At 38.5% G+C, this 22,889-nt stretch overlaps 1 protein-coding gene across 2 annotated transcripts in view; it reads right to left on the reverse strand.

Annotated features, from left to right (window-relative positions):
• The window catches only part of AIM1 (absent in melanoma 1), a 227,428-nt gene that overhangs the window by 110,406 nt on the left and 94,133 nt on the right, over positions 1-22,889 (reverse strand). The window contains exon 2 of one of the 2 annotated variants that reach the window (XM_018053108.1): positions 18,167-18,305. In XM_018053108.1, the coding sequence (XP_017908597.1) occupies positions 18,167-18,305 (139 nt within the window). Of the gene's footprint in view, positions 1-6,726; positions 7,053-18,166; positions 18,306-22,889 lie in introns of those variants that run through there. The other variant, XM_018053109.1, reaches the window with a different exon arrangement.

Consider the following 22,889-nt stretch of genomic DNA (forward strand, 5'->3'; position numbering starts at 1 on the left):
GTAAGTAAAGAAGTCAGACAAACATTGTATAATACCACTTGTACGTGGACTCTAATTTTAAAAAATGATACAAGTGAACTTATTTATGAAACAGAAACAGACTTACAGATATTGAAAATTTATGGTTACCAAAGGGGAAACATGGGGAGGGATAAATCAGGAACTTGGATGAACACATGCGCACTACTATATAAAAGATAAGATAAATAACTATTAAGGACCTACTGTATAGCACAGGGAACCTTACTCAGCATTCTGCGATAACCCATATGAGAAAATTATCTGAAAAACAATAAATATATGTATATATATATATAACTGAGCAACCATACTTCAATAAAATTTATTAAAAAGAGACCTGAGTTTTCTCCATGTGAAGGAAGCCATTAAAGAGTTACAAGCAGAGAAGTACAATAGTAGGATGTGATTTATGCCTTGAAAATGTGACACTGCTGCTCTGTGCAGAAAGAATGGTGGGGGTAAGAGTACAAAAGAAGGGGGCAGAGAGACCAGTAAGGAGACAACTGCAGTGTGGCACTTATGCCCTTAGACAGTCCTGGGATAACCACTTGCTCACTGTTGGGATAACCAATGACAGCTGATCATTTCGTGTGCATCACTTCACATATCACATCTACATGTCTGCCAGGACATATGAGAGACCCTACTTTCTGGAAAATTACAGATCACATTGAAAAACAACAGAGCCACAGCCAAACAGTACTCTGCACATCTGGACTATAGATTTATGATGCTCTACTCATTCTGGCCCTTTTGACACCCTCGGTTTCCTGCTGACTTCCTACCATGCTTTTATCAGTGATTATGCCGAAACCACATAGTTCTCAATCATCAATTCTCCCCAAGACCCATTTTTTTGGGGGGTGGGGGTGGGGGTGGGTGGGTAGTGACTTTCTTTCTCTACAAAGAGAAGTGAAACTCTTCAGCAGGAATTCCTTCTTCTGTTAGTTTCACATTCTGATACCCAGTGCCTAGTCTGTGTCTCCCTTCATCTCCAAAACTATGGTCCACTAGTGCTCAAGATCTACCTCACGATAAATTTATACCTCCCCAAAGATTCCCTTATTCTGGAGCACTTCTACTCTAGTCCCTTCTCTTTTCAGCTTCTACAACTGCCTTGGTCTATCTTAGCAAGCAAACTTTCCCTCTGGGCCGCTACCTCACTGACAGTCTCTCCTTAATCTTCCCCATCCATTCATTGCTGTCTTCAACCTGTAAATAAAACCTCAAGGTCCTTTTCTAGCTGCCAATGTCCATTCTCCTCTACTCCCATAATCTTCAAGAACTCTATGAATTCAGCCCTATCCTTCTTTTTTGACAAATCCACTATCCCCTTCAACTTATTTATTGAATTCCCTATCTCAATTTTACTTTCTACTTCTGTGAATTATAATGTTTCTCCTTATTAAGTTCAATCATTCATTCTCTCATCATTTATTTGATTTTATAGATGACTCCTAGTTATGGATGATTTTGTCTTATCCCATCATTGGCATTCTTTCTTCAAACTTTTACTACTGGTCCACAATCCCTTATGCAAAACCCACTGGGGCCAGAAGTATTTAAAAAGTAAGAATCTTCAGATTTTGGAAAGGTAGCATGTGTGTGTACCATAATAGATTAATACTTCTGCAGCAAATATGTATAATAATTCACTGTAAGTGGGATGCTGCTGTTAACTTGCTAAGTTATGTCTGACTCTTTGCGAGCCCATGGACTGTAGTCCACCAGGCTCTGCTGTCCATGGAATTCTCCAGGCAAGAATACTGGAGTGGGTTGCCATTTCCTTCTTCAGGGAATCATCCTGACCCAGGGATTGAACCCAAGTCTCCTGCTTGGCAAGCAGATTCTTTACCACAGAGCTACTGGAGAAGTTGTAAATGGGATAATTAAAGATAATAAACTACCTCATAAGAGTTTAGCTTAAATTTTTCTGCCAAATGAATTTTGATGTCAATTTACTAACAAAAAAAAGAGAGAGAGAGAGAAAGAGAAAAGAGAAAGCAAATTAAAACAACTGAAATTTTTCCATTTTCTGATGGTAGTCCAAATCTATTTCTCCATACTGCCTATGATTCTGAAACTTTCTACCTGGTTTTCAAGTTACTACTTCAAAGATGACCTTTTCTAAAAAACAAATCATTTTTCCTTGCAAGCAGTCTTCCTTTCTAAAGAATTTCATTTGTCACCAAGGAATACCATTTTTCTAACCTCCCAAACTAAAAACCTTAAAAACTTTCATTCCACCCACTTTTTCTCCTACATGCAACCCGTCATCAGATCTCTTGACTTCACCCGTTAAGCAGCCTCTAAGTTAATACAAGCCCATGCTGGTTTCAAAGCCTCCTGGGCGGTTTCTGAGATTTCAGTCCCCATTTGTGTTCACAGGTTTCTACTTCCCTCAACCCTGCCATTCTATTACACCAGGAATATCAATGCCTCTACTTCTGAAATAGTACATTCATCAGGAATGCTTCTTTGCTCAAGACTTTACAACAATTTCTCTGTATTTAAAAATTGGATACCACCACATACTTATTCCTGAAAAAAAATTCTACTTCCTAAGTTTTCTTTCTGTACCATTCTCTAACCAAATACTTTCTGCTTTGCTTAATATGTCATCTCATATGTTTAACTATCACCTTGATTCTAATGCCTTTCCTAATTCTAAGACAGGACAGCACTGAGTCAAATGTAATTGATATACTGGATGTTATTTATCTTAAATAAAATCAGTTTGTCATTTCTTTTAGGCTGGTTTTAAGGTAAGCTGTTGGTAATTTGTGGGACTGAATTAGTCAGTGTATTTCCAACAATTCCCTTTTCATTCCCTTCCATTTTTGTTGAAAGGAGAAACTCCCAAGGTACCTCATTAACAAGCACAAAATGAATAAATAAATAGCACATGTACCAAACATAAGGAACAAAGGATAAGCCACTGGCAGAATATTAGCATTAAAACTGTGGGAGCACTAGGGACGTTTAATGAGCCTTGAATGAATGCTGAGTGCATCAGTATTTGAATCTGTTTCCTTATTTTGTATACTTTGACCTTTTCCTGCTTCTTTTCTTTCCTCCTGTAAGCTACCTGCTAATTCTGTCATTATTATTTATGTTGTGAAAATATGTGTTGTTCTATTTAGTACTTTAGATGACTGTCAATCAATATTTACTCACAAACTTCATAATATTTGCTCTTTCAAATATCATTTTTAAAAAAGGTGAGGGTAGAGAAGACAACTCATTGCAGGATCAGCTAACACCACAGAAAGTCAGAATATCAATTTATTCAACTATCACCATCCCCCCAACACACAATAACTCCAACCTGAATATCATTCTACGCAGTGACTTCATAAATGACCAGAAGGAAGTAATTAAGAATATCTTCACCAGATTTGTAGATAAAACTAGATATTCAAGGTTTCTATGCTCAGATAGATAAGAATGAATTTCAAAACAATTAATTAAATTTAAGAATGATTTTTTACGAATGAAAGAACATTTGGTAGGGACAAGCAGCTTATTCAGATTTAAAAACTAAATACAAGGTGTAATAGACAAATTGGCTAAGCACAAACAGAACAGAAAAGACATATATGGGGAGGGCAGTGAACATATAAACAAGTCAGTGAGAGCAATGTAATTAAATTTCTCTTAAAAGGCAATATGATAATAAATTAATGCAAATATTACAGACATTAGAATTAGACAAACATTATCAGTAATCTAGTCCAGCTGTTTTCATGATTTTATCAACAGTAAAGCATTTTATTCAAAAGAAGTGATAGAGGAATTTAGTCATATAGAAAACAAACATATCAATAAGTCAGCATCTCTGAATGAAGACAAGGCATGAACCTTGCAGGCCTGAGTTCCTCTCCCATCCAGCTTTCCATCCATCCCTTTCTTGCTGTTGTAGCCTCCAGGGCACCTCAGAGGATCCTAAGAGCTCTACAGAGCACTGTCTCATCCAATTCTCATTTCCTAATTTATAAATTAAAAGCTGATGCCCAACAAGGATAAATAACTCACCCAAGATAACACAGTTGGTCTAAAGCAGAGCTGAAATCAGAGCTCTGGTTTTGGGCTAATAATTCTGTATTTATAATTCACTTTTCCAGTTATTGCAATTATGGGTTTTGAGTGTCTTCTATACCACAGGCACAGCATTAGGTGTAAATAAAATGTGAATGGGAGTAGAGTAGTGGAGAAGAGATAAAATTTCTGAATAATAATATGAAGAAATCACTTGGGATATTATAAAACTCCATGAGAACATGAGAGACATCAGGCAATATCAACTGAGAATTCAGGGAAATTTCACAAATGAGATAATATTTAACTTGAATTTTAAAGATGAATAGATATTGATCAGGCATAATTTTTTGTATTCACAGGTACTTACTAGATTACTTTAGCCAGTTTGGACTATTGCAGTTTTAAAATAAAACAGAAAATCAAAGAGGTCTCTTTTTAAAAGGTATTTATCATTGTAATAAATTGTCTTTTTGTAAAATACCCCCAAAATTCAATATTTTGAATTAACATATACACTATGATGAAACTTCACTTAATTGGTAAACTCACAGAAGTTAATTATTAGAAGTATTTTGATAGTCTCTTTAGCTATTTTGGAAAAAGCTTATGAGAGAACCCAAGGGCAAAGTCCTCTGCACTGGTTTGAATATTATCACCAATGGACTTCCCTGGTCAGTTTATGCTCAGACAGTAAAGTGTATGCCTACAATGCAGGTGATCCGGGTTCAATCCCTGGGTCGGGAAGATCCCCTGGAGAAGGAAATGGCAACCCACTCCAGTATTTTTGCCTGGAAAATCCCATGGACAGAGAAGCTTGGTAGGCTACAGTCCATGGGGTTGCAAAGAGTCATACACGACTGAGCGACTTCACTTTCTTTCTATTATCACCAACAGGGAGATGCTTTAATTTGGGAGTTTTACCATCAATGACAGATCAGTCTCTACTTCCCTCATTTTCTAAATTGGTCAATCTTCATTTTAAGATACTATTAGAACAAAATCAACTAGTAAAAAATTTCCACATTATTTGGGATTCTTGTTCAGATTATCTTGATGTGTTAACAGCACATTCAAGTTTCTAAAATCTACATTCAAAGTCAGCAAGGAATTAGGTGAGATGGCCTACTGTTAACTGAGATGACCGAGGTTGCCTTGGAGCGATTCTCTTAGGTTACAATTATCATAATCACAGAGATCTCTCACAATCACCTGCTACTCAAAGGCTCTAAGCGTTTTAAGTTAGTGTTATCTTGTTGTCCTCCAGTCACAAGTTTTTGTTTTCCCCCATGTTCTTCTGAACATTTTTTCCATGTTGCTGGTTAAAAGTCATTAAAAATACCCCCTGGTAGCTGATAGTGAACCACTAATTAGCAAAGGACACAAACTGAAACATTGTAAAATTTTGACCTCTCTATAGATGATGTTTGACTAAAGCTTCCAAAAACCAAAGTCATTATGTACAATGGCATAGAGATATCAAAGCTCTACTAAGAAGAAAAGACAGTAAAATCAATAATCATGGGACTAAGCACAGAATAATGAAAATATTAAGTCCCTTCTCTTCAGACTTGAATATAAGAAATGGCTAAGAGATCCATCTGACCAATATGGTCTGCAAAGTACTAAACTTCAAAAGTTTTATTCCATCTTCATTTGCTGATTTAGCATTCAGATAGTTTTCAAAAGTCCGTGTGCATGTGTGTGTGCAACACAGAAGCATAAATATATGTATGTATATACACACAAACACATATTTATACACTTAAATCTATTACCATTTCAATAGATTATGGGTTACACTCTAATCAGCATCTTGAGGGAAACAGCAGGTCAGAAGTACGCATGGCTTGCTTTTCCTAAAGCACATTACAAAACTAGTCTGACATACACATTCTATACATTCCATTCCAGTAGCTTCAGAGTTTTCCTGGGCAAAACAAAGCAGATGTATAATATTACAGGTGGAGAAGAGGGGGATGAATAAGCATCAAAGGCAAGCTCATGCTGGCGGGTGCTGGCTACCCTACATGTTACAAAGTAGCACAGAAAATCTACTGAAGCAACACACTGGCTTTTACAAGCAGGGACTGGGAATAGTGAGTGACCACTGGGTTTAAGACCTCGAGTCACCTCTCAATTTTAAGACAGCATCTCCTGTCAAATTAGGTACACAAAAAGCAGTTCTGAGCAGTTGATCCAGACTCTTAAAACATTCTACTGCTCAAAACACCTTTATATGATTTAATATCTGATTCAATTACTAACTGCAAATAAGCTCAGTGCAAACGAAAGTGGTTTTGGGGAGAATGTGAAGCAGCATGGTTCTCTTACAGCGTAAGGAGTTCTAAAAAGCTTAAAGCAGGGAGGACTGTCCCAGAGAACAGTGTGCAGCAGGAGCTACCCTCACTGGCATTGCCCTTCTGAGTAAAGCTTTAACCGACTGCAAAACAAACAAACAAAAAATGCTTAACACTAAGAAAAAGTATCTTAGTATATGAATAAATAGTGCTCTAGATACTTTCAAATATTTAAGATGAACATGGCATTAGCCTTGTGAAACAGTAACACATTCTCATTCACAATCATGTAACCCATGCGCAATTGTTATTAAAGAGACATTGGACAAATCAATGATTCAGAAGGATTCCCTCAGCAAGGACTTACCTCAAGATCCCTGGCATAGTACCTGTTTCTAGAATTTTCATATCTATTCCGGGAGGCAGAGTATCTGTTCCGAGGGTCCACACTCCTGCTGCGATTGTTGGCACACCCATCGCACCTGCCACTGCCACAGCCACACCCACAGCAGGTTCGACCCCCCATCGAGGTTCTGGATCGGACCAGTCTTCAGAGTTTCCTCCGGACAGAAGTAGTAATTGCAGAAGAAGTGGGGTGTCTAGAGTTACTTAAGCAACCAGATATGATTCCAATTGGCCCAAATGTCATTGAGCGTAGCCAGAGGGCTTTGTTTCTGACTAAAGATGGATCCCCAATGAGGGATTTCTGATCAAAACAAATATTCTATGATTAGAGTATTCAAAAGAAGACAAAGCCCTACATTTTCATCTCTACAACCAAAATGATGTATGATCCTCTCCTGATGTCTTCAGGAAAACAAATGAGCATCACTGGCCAGCCACTCCTCTTTATTATGGGAATGATGTCACAAGAGTTTAAGTTTCGCTTGCACTACATTAGCTGGTAGGAATTCAGTTTGAAATTTAAGGATGCCAGGAGAACAATAACTGTAATTACTACTTACAGAGAGCTCTGTATATGCCCTGGGCTTTACAATCATTAACGATTTCCTTACAAGACAGGCATGCTGGTAAGGATGACTATCAGCCAGGGATTCCTGACAGAACTAGAAATAGAATCCAGAAGGACTGTAAATGTTCAGTCCTTGGTAGTTTGAATCTAAGGCTGCTGTAAATATTTTAAATTGTAAGTTTAAGAAATTCATTTGAACAAAGGGACTGAAAGACATGCAGGAGTAGAACTGGAGTGAATGAGAGGGAAAAACATCTCAGGGACTCTTCTGAGACTGTCATTTAGTTCCACTGCATGAATGACCACAAAGTATAATTTCAGAAGCCCTACTCCTGTTCCCATCTCCTCTGATACTCATTCTCTAGTTAGAGCAGGGAAGCATTTTGGTTTCTCACAACCTAACAGTTTCTCCTACACAGAACTCCCAACTCTAAAAGCAAACAGCAAATTTAAACCCTAATTGGATAACCAAACACTAAATTATTTTTTAAAAGAATGCAAAAGGTTCAAATGTTCCCTGTAAAAACAATTTTTATCCATTTTGAATATCAATGATTATCACTTTGTCACAGTATCATAAGCAAGATAAACCCAACACATAAATGAGCAGAAGAACATGAAATGAGCAGAAAACACGAAAAGATAATTCACTGAAGAAATGCAAATGGCCAATAAATGTAAAAAAAAAAAGTTTAACCTCTTTCTTAATTGAAGAACTACAAGTATAAACAATGAGATATCAACAGAATGGCAAAATGAAAAAGATCAATTACATTACATCAATTACATTTATAAAGTGGTAGAAAAATAGGCACATTCATTCACTTTGGCTGGGAGCTTAGGCTGATAAAAACTTTTTATGGGTCATTTGACAATATCTGTAACATCTAAAAATAAGTGTGCTTTTGATTTAGTAATTTCACTTCTAGAGAATTTATCCCATAGAAATAGTGATCAAAAAACCCCATAGAGATGGAAATATGTAAAAAAAATTTTTTAAGCACAGATAACTTTAATGTTCATAAAAATTGGTTAACTAGAGAATAGTAGAGTCATTGTAATAGACATATGGAATACTACTATATTCCATACTACATATGGAATACTAATTGTTCAAAAGAGGCAAATGCATAGATACTGATTTGACAAGGTGATCACAAAGACTGCTTAGTAAAAAGAAATGAATCAGAGAACTGCATTCAGTATAGCTATGACAAACCTAGAGAGCATATTAAAAAGCAGAGACATTACTTTGCCGAAAAAGGTCTGTCTAGTCAAAGCTATGGTTTTTCCAGTAGTCATGTATGAATGTGAGAGTTGGACTATAAAGAAAGCTGAGCACAGAAGAATTGATGCTTTGAACTATGGTGCTGGAGAAGACTCTTGAGAGTCCCTTGGACTGCAAGGAGATCCAACGAGTCAAACCTAAAGGAAATCAACCCTTAATAGTCATTGTAAGCACTGATGCTGAAACTGAAGCTCCAATACTTTCCACCTGATGTGTAGAACTGACTCACTGGAGAAGACTCTGATGATGGGAAAGACTGAAGGCAGGAGGAGAAGGGGAGGACAGAGGATGAGATGGTTGGATGGCATCACCAATTAAATGGACATGAGTTTGAGCAAGCTCTGGGAGATGGTGAAGGAAATGGAAGCCTGGCATGCTGCAGTCCATGGGGTCGCAGAGTCTGACACTATTGAATGACTGAACAACAGTGCAGTATATGATCCCTTCTGGTGGAAAAAGCATGAATAAACTAACTCTATTTCTATAAATGCATAACAAAAACCTTTGAGAGGATATATACCAAACTAGCTACTTTCAAGTGTAATGGGAGAATTTGTCTTTATTTTGTATGTTTCATATTCTTTGATATTTTTTGCAATAAACAAATATTTAGAAGAAAAATAATGAATATATTACCAAGCTTTAAAACAAAACAAAATAAAACCTGACTAGAGACAAAGCTTTATAGGTTACAGAGAAATGGACTGGCTAATATATACTAATATGTTTATTTATACATATGTAAATAAACAGCACCCATAGTTATTACCTCAAAGGAAGACAACACATGTACTTGGTGTATAAAAACAACAACAAATCACTCATTGATTTCCTGTTACCTCCTCGTGACTATGATACATTTAAATGTACAGTATCACAGATAGCTATATACAGGCTTGATTTTCCCAGAGCTAGCTATACACAGGCAATCAGTCTTTTTCTTGTAAGATCAGATATTTAGGTTTTAAGAGAAAAAGAACTGGTATACCATGTCCTGCTTTTGTATCACTATTCTTAGGATACTAGAGCAACATTCTCCAGCCTACAGAAGACCCAACATGTGAAACTTCTTATGCAGAAAAGGCAGTTCTTGCTACATCCAATAATACCAAGCTTTTTCAGAGAAAAAATGTTCCCTATGCCACCATGATCCACTTTGATCTTTGCAACCCTGCAGCCTAAGTGCTGAAGAAGGAAGGTGGAGTCATGCTCTGGAAACAGTCACATTGCCTTTCTGCTGCTCACACGTGGCTTGCCTACGTATATATACACATTCGGTGGACTTAAAACTCTACCTTTGAAAGCACAAATAAAAATTCAACCAAACTAGAGCTGAAATGCTGCACATTTGCAACAGCATTGTTTTCTACTACCTTTTATTATGAACCGATGGTATTTCATTCATGCAAAATTTATAGATAATGTTCCAGCCATACAGATGCAGTCTGACCCTGAGGGCCTCCTAGTCTGATAAGGAAAGAGACTTGAAAATCAATATGGTAAGTGCCGAGTTCGTGATACATCCATGGTAAATGAACATGTTTTCCAGGGCAGGGATCACAAAGAAAGAGGTGTTTGAGCAGGATCTTAAAGGATGAGAATTTTGCAAGTAGACAAGTGGAAAGACTTCCTAGGCATGGGAAAGATTATAGGCAAAGGTAGTAGAATGGTGCAATAAGAAACTTAGAACAACCTGACATCCCCTTGGGCAATGCAATCAGGATTGGTACTATTTACAGCAAATCAGAGAATCATAAAAAATCACACATGCATTCCTAAACCATTTCAGTGTAACTTTAATCACATATTTTGAATTTTGAACCATTTGAAAGTATTGCCTATTCAAAATTTTTTGAAGATGAAGGGATAAATAGGTATGACCTTTAATCACAATTTAACTTAAATCATATCTATTCATTCCTCTATCATCAAAAAATTTTGAATAGGCAATACTTTCAAATGGTTCAAAACTAAAATATGAGAAATAACACAGTAGGATGTTTCCCTCCCACCTGCATCCCATCTGCCTCTTTTAAGTAATTATCACTAGTTTTTCATGTATCCTTTCATAATTTCTTAATGCATCTACAAAGATATATGTGTATATTCCAATTCCCCCTTTACACAAAATGTAACATACTGTAAACATTGCTCTCTATGTTGACTTTTTTTTGCTACCAGTATATTTATTTATTTATTTATCTATTTTTGGCCACACGGCATGCAGTATCTTAGTTCCCCAACCAGGGATCAAACCTGTGCCCCCTGCATTGGATGTGTTGAGTCTTAACCATTGGACCTCCAGGGAAGTCCTTCCTAACAGTATATTTAGCCTTTTAGAATAGTACTTACAGAGCACAGGAAGAATCCTGCCATGCAGCCAGTACAGACAGGGTCCCAGGGTGGGGTGGGCAAAGTGACATCAAGATCTGATAGACAATATAAGCAGAGATCTGGGACAAGGTAGTTCTAAGGCCCAGCAATCTCTAATCACACATGCAGGTAAGATGAAGTGCCACCAGGAGTGTCAAATGCAGTTTTGGAAGGGATAGATGATACTCATGAGTCCTTCAAGGAAGTCATTATTGGGAAGGACTTAACTTAGTAAGTAAATACCTCATTCTCAGGATTAGCATTAGGGAGTTGGAACTCAGGATTTCAAAGGTCTTACTTCTTGCAGGATAACTTCAGAAGGGCTCTGGGTGGGATTAGTAACCTGGGTGATCTAAGACAAAGTGTAGGAGCCAAGTGACCAATGTTAGTGCACTGTGTCCTAGGCCAGCCCAATAGTGGAGAAGACCCAACACTGGGCACCAGGGGACTGGGCTGAGTGGACAAGTCTGAGGCCTCTTAAAGTGGGAAAGTGAAAGTTGTTCAGTTGTATCCGACTCTTTGCGAACCCATGGACTATACAGTCCATGGACTTCTCCAGGCCAGAATACTGGAGTGGGTAGCCTTTGCCTTCTCCAGGGATCTTCCCAACCCAGGGATCGAACCCAGGTCTCCGGCATCGCAGGTGGATTCTTTTCCAGCTGAGCTACAAGGGTAGCCCGAGAACACTGGAGTGGGTAGCTTATCTCTTCTCCAGCAGATCTTCCTGACCCAGGAATCGAACCAGGGTCTCCTCCATTGTGGGAGGCTTCTTAAGTAATTCATATTTTGAACTTGGTCCAGTCTAAGAAATGAGTTAAATCTGGGGATTGGCCATCCAGAGGAAAATTGGTTGGCCACGTAGAACAGCTAGGGAGAGAGAGAAAAGGGAGAAATGATGGGGTTGGGAAGAGAAATGGGACCTTGCCTCTCAATGCGGTCAGCTACCTGAGGAACATGGTAAATGTTAGGAAATGTTCTGTCCTCTTTACTACCTGAACAAATGCTTGTTGAACTGAATTGTTATCCATATTGACTAAACTAGAATAACCAGGGTGGAAGCTGGAAAACACTCCCCCTTGACAATTATAAGATTAATTGGGTGATGAAAAAGCTGTCAAAAGTGATGGTGGTAGAAACACCTCTGAGATACTTGAGACTAAAGCAAATATCTGTCTGTTTTGGATGATTTGGGAGCAACCCAATCGCAAGAGTGAGATGAAAGATTCACAGATGTCTTCTGAATGATGGCTCAGAGAAGCATAGACAAGAATCAAAATCTGTACGTGCGACTACTAGAGGAGCAGCCCTGATTTGGCGAAATTCCTTCTGTTCTATAGATTATAGTTACTTTGGTTTGGGGGTGCATGGCTTACTTTTTCTTTTAAAAAGTACGTATGCACACACTATACACATGCATACACACAGGCAATGGGAAATAGAGACTTTATCCAAGTTCAGAATAAAATATCCAAATGGTTAAAAAAAGAAAAAGCTTTTCCCCCTTAACCAAACAATTGCTGTACCCGTTTATTCCCTTTAACTTGCTTAAGTTTGGCTCCAGAATGATTGAAAATGTGACAATATCACTTATCATAACTATTGTTAGAGAAATTTTCTAGATCAAAGGAAGTGATCAGAATTGAAGAAAAATTAAGAGATTTTCCTACTAGAGATCACTGAAATTCTCATTAAGGTAATTACCCTTTTTGATGCTGCTATTCTTTTGATGATGGTATTCTTATTCTTTTTTTTTTTTAAGAAACACTTTAATTAATAAAGGGTTTACTATATCTTTCTACTTCTCTGCGTATTCATTCTATTAATTTTTGAGAGTTTGAAATTGAAACTCCACCTAAAATCTTAATTCATCTACTTTAAAAAATAATTGTAATTATATAGTGGCATTATACATAACCATTATATGTGATATGTTCTAAGTCTTTTGTACATATATTTCATAATTTAAAAAGTAAAAATAAAAGGTATTCTTTCACATCCCAGAAATATCCTTATGTAGTAGAATTAAGACATTTTCATTTACAAATGAACTAAGTAGTAAATATAAGAAGTAAAAACTACAGCAAAAAGATATATTAATGTACAAGGTTAATCCTTTCTTACATGCAAAGAAAGAATTATTCAATATGATTATCATAGATGATATATGTTTTCACTTAATGATACCACTTTCTTGTGCTTTTCTCTCATATGAAAAGTCTATTACAAATATAAATATTAACATAAATATCTTCTACTCTAAAGCTGACTAAAGGTTTTACGTAGCTGTTTAAAGGAAATATTCCCTGGTGGCTCAGAGGTTAAAGCATCTGCCTCCAATGCGGGAGACCCAGGTTCGATCCCTGGGTCAGGAAGATCCCCTGGAGAAGGAAATGGCAATCCACTCCAGTATTCTTGCCTGGAGAATCCCATGGACGGAGAAGCCTAGTAGGTTACAGTCCATGGGGTTGAAAAGAGTCGGACATGACTGAGCGACTTCACCTTCACCTTAAAGGAAAAACTTGTTTTGTGTAAATAAATAAGATCCTTGGTGATTTTTCTCATATAAGATTTAAATTCTAGTAATATTCTGCTTTGATTTGTGGTTGTGCTCTTTTACCTAGGAAATGGCAACCCACTCCAGTATTCTTGCCTGGAAAATTCCATGGACAGAGAAGCCGGGTGGGCTACATTCCATGGGGTTGCAAAGAGTCGGACATGTCTGAGGACCCACAAGCTCTTTTTCCTAGCTGATGTATATACTCGTTTGAGAGGCAATATTATCTTAGTATTTAAAAATCCATTTTCATTTATACAAGCAGGTAGAACAAATGTCTTCTTTTAATTAAAGGATTCAATACAATATTGTCAGCTCTAAAGAAAGTCTAAGGAATTTTAACAACATGTTAAATAAGTAAACAAACACAATAACAGAGTGTGTGGAACACATAAAGAGAATGAATAAATCTTAATTGTTTGGGGGAAGACACATGGCTTAACTTCGGTGCAAATATAAACTGAAACATTTATATATAGATAATTATAAAACACTGGTGAAAGAAATCAAAGAGGACACTAATAGATGGAGAAATATACCATGTTTATGGATCGGGAAAATCAATATAGTGAAAATGAGTATACTACCTAAAGCAATCTATAGATTCAATGCAATCCCTATCAAGCTATCAACGGTATTTTTTTCACAGAGCTAGAACAAATAATTTCACAATTTGTATGGAAATACAAAAAAACTCAAATAGCCAAAGCAATCTTGAGAAAGAAGAATGGACCTGGAGGACTCAACCTGCCTGACTTCAAGCTCTACTACAAAGCCACAGTCATCAAGACAATCTCTTTAACAAGTGGTGCTGGGAAAACTGAACAACCACTTGTAAAAGAATGAAACTAGATCACTTTCTAACACCATACACAAAAATAAACTCAAAATGGATTGAAGATCTAAACGTAAGACCAGAAACTATAAAACTCCTAGAGGAGAACATAGGCAAAACACTCTCCGACATAAATCACAGCAGGATCCTCTATGACCCACCTCCCAGAATATTGGAAATAAAAGCAAAAATAAACAAATGGGATCTAATTAACATTAAAAGCTGCTGCACAACAAAGGAAACCATAAGCAAGGTGAAAAGACAGCCTTCTGAATGGGAGAAAATAATAGCAAATGAAGCAACCGACAAACAACTAATCTCAAAAATATACAAGCAACTTATGCAGCTCAATTCCAGAAAAATAAACGACCCAATCAAAAAATGGGCCAAAGAACTAAACAGACATTTCTCCAAAGAAGACATACAGATGGCTAACAAACACATGAACAGATGCTCAACATCACTCATTATCAGAGAAATGCAAATCAAAACCACAATGAAGTACCATTTCACACCAGTCAGAATGGCTGCTATCCACGTCCACAAGCAATAAATGCTGGAGAGGGTGTGGAGAAAAGGGAACCCTCTTACACTGTTGGTGGGAATGCAAACTAGTACAGCCACTATGGAGAACAGCGTGGAGACTCCTTAAAAAATTGCAAATAGAACTGCCTTATGACCCAGCAATCCCGCTACTGGGCATACACACTGAGGAAACCAGAATTGAAAGAGACAGGTGTACCCCAGTGTTCATCGCAACACTGTTTATAATAGCCAGGACATGGAAGCAACCTAGCTGTCCATCAGCAGATGAATGGATAAGAAAGCAGTGGTACATGTACACAATGGAGTATTACTCAGCCATTAAAAAGAATACATTTGAATCAGTTCTAATGAGGTGGATGAAACTGGAGCCGATTATACAGTGATTAGTAAGCCAGAAAGAAAAACACCAATGCAGTATACTAAAGCATATATATGGAATTTAGAAAGATGGTAACGATAACCCTGTATGTGAGACAGCAAAAGAGACACAGATGTATAGAACAGTCTTTTGGACTCTGGGAGAGGGAGAGGGTGCGATGATTTGGGAGAATGGCATTGAAACATGTATAATATCATATATGAAATGAATCGCCAGTCCAGGTTTGATGCATGATGCAGGATGCTTGGGGCTGGTGCACTGGGATGACCCAGAGGGATGGTACAGGGAGGGAGGTGGGAGGGGGGGTTCAGGATGGGGAACACGTGTATACCCATGGCGGATTCATGTTGATGTATGGCCAAACCAATACAGTATTGTAAAGTAATTAGCCTCCAATTAAAATAAATAAATTTATATTAAAAAATAATTCAAATCCCCCCCCCCCAAAAAAAAAACACTTGAAACATTTGTCTGAATAAACAGATATAACTTAGAGAGCTAGATCAACTCTGGGATCTTAAGAAGAACTGATGGCCTTCTGCCTGGGAAAGATACCAAGGGTGATGCTGATACAATTGCCTAGTAAATCCGCTGAATCCTGTAGGAAATGCCCAGGCTCGTTGCAGAGAGTAGACTAAGAAGAATTCTTTGAAAGGTATGGGAGGCACCCTGGCACTTACAGTAGGTATGAATTACCCAGAATCTACGTGGAGCTAATTTCTGTTTCTCAGTAATACTGGTCAGACTGGTGGTATAGAGCTGTCCTGCACTTCTGAAAATGGCCTAGTTACACATCTCAGCTATGATCTCAAGAGACATAAAATTGAGAACATCATCAGTAGGCAAGAGAGCACTATGCCTCCTCTTTTCTTCCAGTCCTTATAGAATATGCAGGTGAGAAAGATCCAGAGTCAGACCCATGAGGGATGATGGAGAGGGAGAAAAAGGGAGAGGGAGAGACAACCGGCAGATCCAGAAGTGGACCTGGAAGCCTGTTCTTCCTGTTGTGGGCATTTGACCATCGCTGAGCAGGATGGTGTGGTGCAGTGCCTGGCTGACCCCATTTCAGGAGACACATGGAGACACTGTAGCCAGAACGACACTTTGCCTAGCCTCCCTTCTTCAAGTTCCTGCCTGTCTTCTATCTGCCCTGGCTCCCTTCCTACACTGGGTACCCATTTCATCCATTTCTGGTCCCTGGTGTCTGCCTTTCCCGGGTGTTCTGCCTGGCCTCCTTCTCCCTGCCAGCCCTCCTTGACTGTATCCTGGGACAGCAAGCAAGTGTCAAGAGAGCATGTCTAGACAGAGTGAGAGTCTCGTGAAGAAGACACGGCTGCTGTTGAATTGTAGACCAAGGGAGGAAGTACCACAGACCCTTCACAGTCATCCCTCTCAGGGAAGTTACTTTTGGCCCAACTTTACGTGCTGCCACCAACTGTTTCCCGGACTTCAGTAAATATCATGAGATACTTAATGACATGACACTTGCAGAATTATAATTATTAAGGGAAAAATATAGAAAACAACTCAAAACTCACGGCCAGTGACTGGATTTATCAGGTTTTGTTTCCAGTTACAAACTGTTTCTTATAAAGAAGAACAAAATGTAAAACCAATTTGAAAGTACATATAAATTATAATAAGCCAGGTTACTTAATTTTTTAAAGTTAAATTTGATTTTTTCATTTCACCATTTTATAAAACTTAATTTTATACTTCTGGTACTGATTGATAAATTATGCTATTTTGAGTTAGAAAGTATTTTCTGTGAATTTCTCTACCCACTTTTATTTTCTAATAAACTAAAATATGAGCTTATGATATCATCATGTCTTTTTTTCTTACAGCTTATCACCAAGGATATTTTTAAAATTTTTTCATTGTGGTAAAATACACATACATACAATTTACTATCTTAACCATTTTAAATATACAGCTCAGCAGTCCTAAATACATTTAATCCTAAATACATCAGTAGTCCTAAATACATTCACAGTGTTGTATATCCAATCTCCAAATTTTTCATCTTGCACTAAGTAATTGTTTCACTTTTAATATACAACATTACTAAAACAAACTCCTTTGGGGAGGGGATTTCTTTCATGACAAACTATCTTTCATTGCTAACCCTCAGTGATCTTCTAAGAAGTTGTAACAAGAACTGTATTATACAGCCTTCAAAGTCTGGCAGCTAAACCAGCTCTCACACTGTGAGTCAAGACTTTATTTTATCTTGCTGCTTGCAGGCAAGCGCACAAGCCATGTCCTTTCATGGGTAAAAGGATGCAGTTAATAAGAATATACTTTTATCTCCCACCTGAGGAAAAATTTTAAAGCAATGTAGTTAAGTTAGAACTTAACTTTTAAAGTAAAATAAAGTTTCTTTTACAGAAACACAATTAAAAGCTTCTCTTAAAGCAATATAGTTAAGTTAGAACTTTCTATGCAAACATCTAGATATTAAAATGTAACTGCTGATAGAATGGTAACAACTCTAAATGCCTTACAGTAGGAAGGAAATGTAAGTAAATAAAATGCTTTTTATGGGAAAGAATCACTGTTTCCAAATATTGATATCATTTTACTTTGTATATCTTTGAGTTAAAGGTATATAAAGGGGAAAAGGCAGCAAAAGGCACCCATGACACCACGCAGAACTTCTGAAGGCAGCAAAGAGCAAAGATTCAAACTCTTCCTTTGATCCTGATTTATTATCACAGTGCTTTGACATGTAATGACCTTTTAACCATCTACGATCTTTTTAACTATGTTTTTCAACCAGACAGGTGTTATTTTACACTGCTTTAATTCACTAAAGTGTTTAGTCCCAGGAGTCAAATATTGGAAATGAAGCATTACCTTTTTAAAGATTCCAGACTCTGTAGGTAAAGCGCCAGGCATCTCACAGGTGGTGTGAAAGAACTGGGACTCCCCGCAGTACAGTGTACATTCTTCATACTCTCCAGCCACACGTGCTCCGTCCACTATCTCCAAAGCTCTGTAAAGAGTGGAAACAACAACTTCTGAAGAACGCTAAAGACACAAGAGGCTGAAGGCACACTTCCCTCTGTATATTTCCAATCAGTCAAAATAATGAATCATTCTTCAAAACCTACAAAGAATTGTAGACAACTTGGTATTCTCATAGCTCATTTATAAATAAGCTTTGCTGACTTCCCTATGTGGCTAACAGAATTCTTTTAAATCCTGTGCAGAAAACAAATTGGAGACAGACAAGTAAGTAAGTAAGTAAATTGTGAGATGGCTAGACAGATTTTGATATGAAAGCAAGACAAATTCATTTTATATTTGCTTGGTTGCTCTGCTGTCATTGCTCTTAAGAAAAAAAGAAAAAGCATTTGAACTCTGGAAATAAAGTGAAAATGGATTCCTCCCAGTTAGGGGAAGAATCTAGGCTATGCCAGGCAAAGGAATCTGTTCTCAGGATTATCATATTTATTAGATTTAAAAGGAATGGAAACCAATAAAGGCAGTGTTTTAGCAGACACTGGTGGTTGCCTAACCTCAAACCATTTCCTTTATCCAAACCCAAAGCCTAACTGTCAAACCTCCAACATACATTTTCTTTGCTAACAACTCTGATTTGTTCAGATAGCTATTTTCCATGTGCTTCAGAGGAAGTTGCTTCCTGTCCTGGTAATCAATCATGATTGGTCTAATCCTGGAATCCCCTCACCAGTAACTGACTAAGACATAAGCCCACATCTATCTCTCTAGCTGATACCATCACAATGATTTAGGTCTCCCTGATCCTTAAAGTCTTCGTATTTACTTAAGTAGTCGCTCAGTCATGTCTGACTCTATGAGACCCCATGGACTGTAGCCTACCAGGCTCCTCCGTCCATGCGATTTTCCAGTGTTTGTACTTCACCTTATATCTGATGCAATTCTGGCCACTAGATGTGAGGGACATCTGTTGAAGGAATCATGAGAAGGTCTTTCTCTTAAAAGACAGTTTACAGAAAGTAATAGTCCTTCCCTGCAGGCCAGTATCATGCCTGTATGTGATGAATGTGACAGCATCCTGGAATCAGGAGTGGCATTAGCCTTTGGAGAAGAGATGGAGAAGAAAGCAGGGCAGAAATGTGAGAGCAATTTGCATCTTCAAGTACTCTGTTGAGTAGCTGAATTAACCAATCCTAGACCTGCCTGGAAAATCCCATGGACGGAGGAGCCTGGTGGGCTGAAGTCCATGGGGTCGCTGAGAGTCGGACACGACTGAGCGACTTCACTTTCACTTTTATGCATTGGAGAAGGAAATGGCAACCCACTCCAGTGTTCTTGCCTGGAGAATCCCAGGGACAGGGGAACCTGGTGGGCTGCCGTCTATGGGGTCTCACAGAGTCAGACACGACTGAAGCGACTTAGCAGCAGCAGCAGCAGCCAACCTGCCCTAGCTCTAAAGTTCTTATTACATTGCATATAAATGTCCGATTCTTTAAGCCTTTTTGAGTCGAATGTTCTCTGTTACCTGCAGTTGAGCATCGTAACTGATACAAGGGTTGATGTATTTCTTAAGCATATACTTAAGACTGAGAAGATACTGGACCAGGAGAAGGTGGCTCATGAAGATAACTAAAAATTAAAGTCTTTAATATTTCACAGAAGAAATAAAAGCCTATGAGGAATTTCTATCAATACAATGAACCAAGGATAAAAAGTAGGGCAAAGCACTAACACTTTAAGAGATGAGGAGGCATAAATCAATGAGGTAATATCAACAAGGAAGAAATGTATGGGAGTGACTATAAGAAATCCATCTGGTACCTCTCTGTTTTGGAAAACATTATTCTTTGTGTTACAGAAAATGTGAAGGTATTTCAACAGCAACAATTTCTTTTTGTCTTCCCTCCCAATTTTGTTTAAAAGTAATTTTTGTACAGAGTAAATACAACTCAATCAATATTGAAGGGAACTGAAATAAAAAGTAATTTCTTTAGCCCAGTTATATTTCTCTCTGCATAAGTAACCACTCTGAACAGTTTCCTTCCTGCAATGTTCATGCCATATATAAGGACTTAAAAATTTCTACCCTCTGAAAGTAAGTGTTGAAGTTCACCTTAGAGGAAAATCTCTCCTTAGGAATTATAGATGGCATTTATAGAAAAATAGGGATAGAAAAATACACCTAGCTTCAAAGAATTACATAACATTTGAAAAGTATCTTATGATTGAGAAGGTGTTAAAGACTTACCACAGATGCATGTTTGTATCACGATTTATTTTTATTAACTGGACATTGACCCTAAATCACAGCCCTTGTGCTGCTTCTGCTCACAAATAAGCCAAGAAGAGCAGCAAGCAAGTGAAGACCACTAGGACTGTAGCAAAGAAAATCAAATCTAACGCCATACTGAATTTGTTTCTTTTACTTTAACTTTTGTGTTCTGTTGTCTTTGTTCTCAGCTGTGTCCGACTCTTTGTGACACTGTGGACTGTAGCCTGCCACGCTCCTCTGTCCATGGGATTTTCCATGCAAGAATACTAGAATGGGTTGCCATTTCCTTCTCTACTGTTTTTGCTACAGTTAATCACTAAAAGGAGATTGCCTATAGCTTCAAGTATATGTGATGGCCCATATCTTGGAATCCTGCCCCCTAAGCCTGACCTGTACCCTCATTTAGCTCACAGGAAACATCCTCACCAAGGCCCACCTGTAAATGACTGCCAGAATAAAGCAGTTAACACATCTCTTCCAGAGTCTGGTTGGAACCGGGAAATATTTGCAACAACTATTACCTTTTTAAACTTTACCTCCTCACCCCTCACTCTTTGTTTTATAAAAGCAACTAGCATCCAAACCCAGGCAAGATGGCTCTCTGGGACACAGAGAACTTCTCTGCCTGCTGGCTTTCCAAATAAAGTTGCTATTTCTGCCCCAACAATTGGTGTCTCAATTTATTGGCCTGTTTGTTGTGCAAGGAGTAGTATGAGCTCGGACTTGGTACCAAGACTTGAAAATGGATTCCAACCACTGAAGTTTTATGAATTGTAAAAGTAAAAAGAAAAGTATAGAAAGTCTACCACTTTTAAGATTTTTTCTTTTGAAGAGAAAAATATGTGCCCATTGAATGAATCTAGAGATGAAGTGATAAACTTGAACTACATATGCTTCCTAAGCTGTGTATTGTTGGAGGTGGGCAGAGATCCAAAATGGAGTTCTCTCTTCCTGCTAGATACTTTTGTATTGTGTGATTAAAAGCTAGCAAGGGTGCTCTTTTTATGTATTTTTCTTGTGATCCAACCCCTGCCTATAGTATAGGATTCTTTTGCCTGCAAGTAATAGCAATTCCAACTCACAGAAGCCTGCTGCTGCTGCTAAGTCGCTTCAGTCATGTTCGACTCTGTGCAACCCCATAGACGGCAGCCCACTAGGCTCCTCTGTCCCTGGGATTCTCCAGGCAAGAACACTGGAGTGGGTTGCCATTTCCTTCTCCAATCAAGAAAGTGAAAAGTGAAAGCGAAGTCGCTCAGACGTGCCTGACTCTTAGCAACCCCATGGACTGCAGCCTACTAGGCTCCTCCATCCATGGGATTTTCCAGGCAAGAGTACTGGAGTTGGGTGCCATTGCCTTCTCCCACAGAAGCCTAATCAAATCACTGAATATAAAGCGAGAGAGGTGGACTGAGTTCATTTAATCAGTTTATTCCATTGCTGCTGAACTGAGTGGCTGCTACAGTTCTGGTCACCATGTATTGATACATGATAATTCCAGGTGATGAAAAGACTATCTCTTCCTGCATCTCTCTCTCAGAAGTAAGGAAGTCTTCTCTAGAAACCACCTAGCAGACTTCTCTGCATATCTCATGTCTACAGCAAAACCACTGGGGGACCTACCCCCAGAGGCTGGGGCCACAGGGGCATCACGGTGCACAGGGTGGGCACCGGAACAAGCTGGGCTCTATTAGGAAAGGGGCAGGGGAGGGAGTGGATACAGATGTTTGCGTGTGTCACTCCACCTCCCTGTCTAATAACATGTCCCCCACACTTGGTACACTGTTGGTAGATACAGAGTTGAGATATATTCACGGTTGAATTTGAATTACCAAAGCAGAAACATTCATGATTCTGGCCTCACTGCATGTTAAACCGAGGCAGTTTGCTTGCTCTCCTGGCTTGGGGATAAACTAACAAGACTTAGCCTGCTCTCCAAAGGTCAATCTATATGCTTGGGGTCATGATCTCAGAAGGCAGATTTAGCTTCTCCATGGCCTGAGGAAAGGGATGACCCTCATACGTAGTCCAGGCAAGGTCCTTGCTTCACTCATAATTCCCAAGCCATTAACTGCAGAGAGTTGTGCTACAGCAAGTAACTTCTGACCTCCCTTGGAGGGGAGGGGGATGAGGTGTTGGCTGAATTTCTTTTCCTCTAAACCAAGATCCAAGCATGGCTGCTGACCACGTGGTAACAGGCATCATTAATTCGAAGTTGGCTCCAGGACTCAGTTGGGAGGTAAAGAAAGGCCACAGGGTGTGTGGGCTCAGAGGGTTTTGCAAGCTGAGTTCCGTTTTAGGAGCTTCGCGCCCCAGACACATTATCTAGTTCCTCTCTAGTGTCAG

Source organism: Capra hircus, chromosome 9, assembly GCF_001704415.2.
Source record: "Capra hircus breed San Clemente chromosome 9, ASM170441v1, whole genome shotgun sequence".
Taxonomy (NCBI): Eukaryota; Metazoa; Chordata; class Mammalia; order Artiodactyla; family Bovidae; genus Capra; species Capra hircus.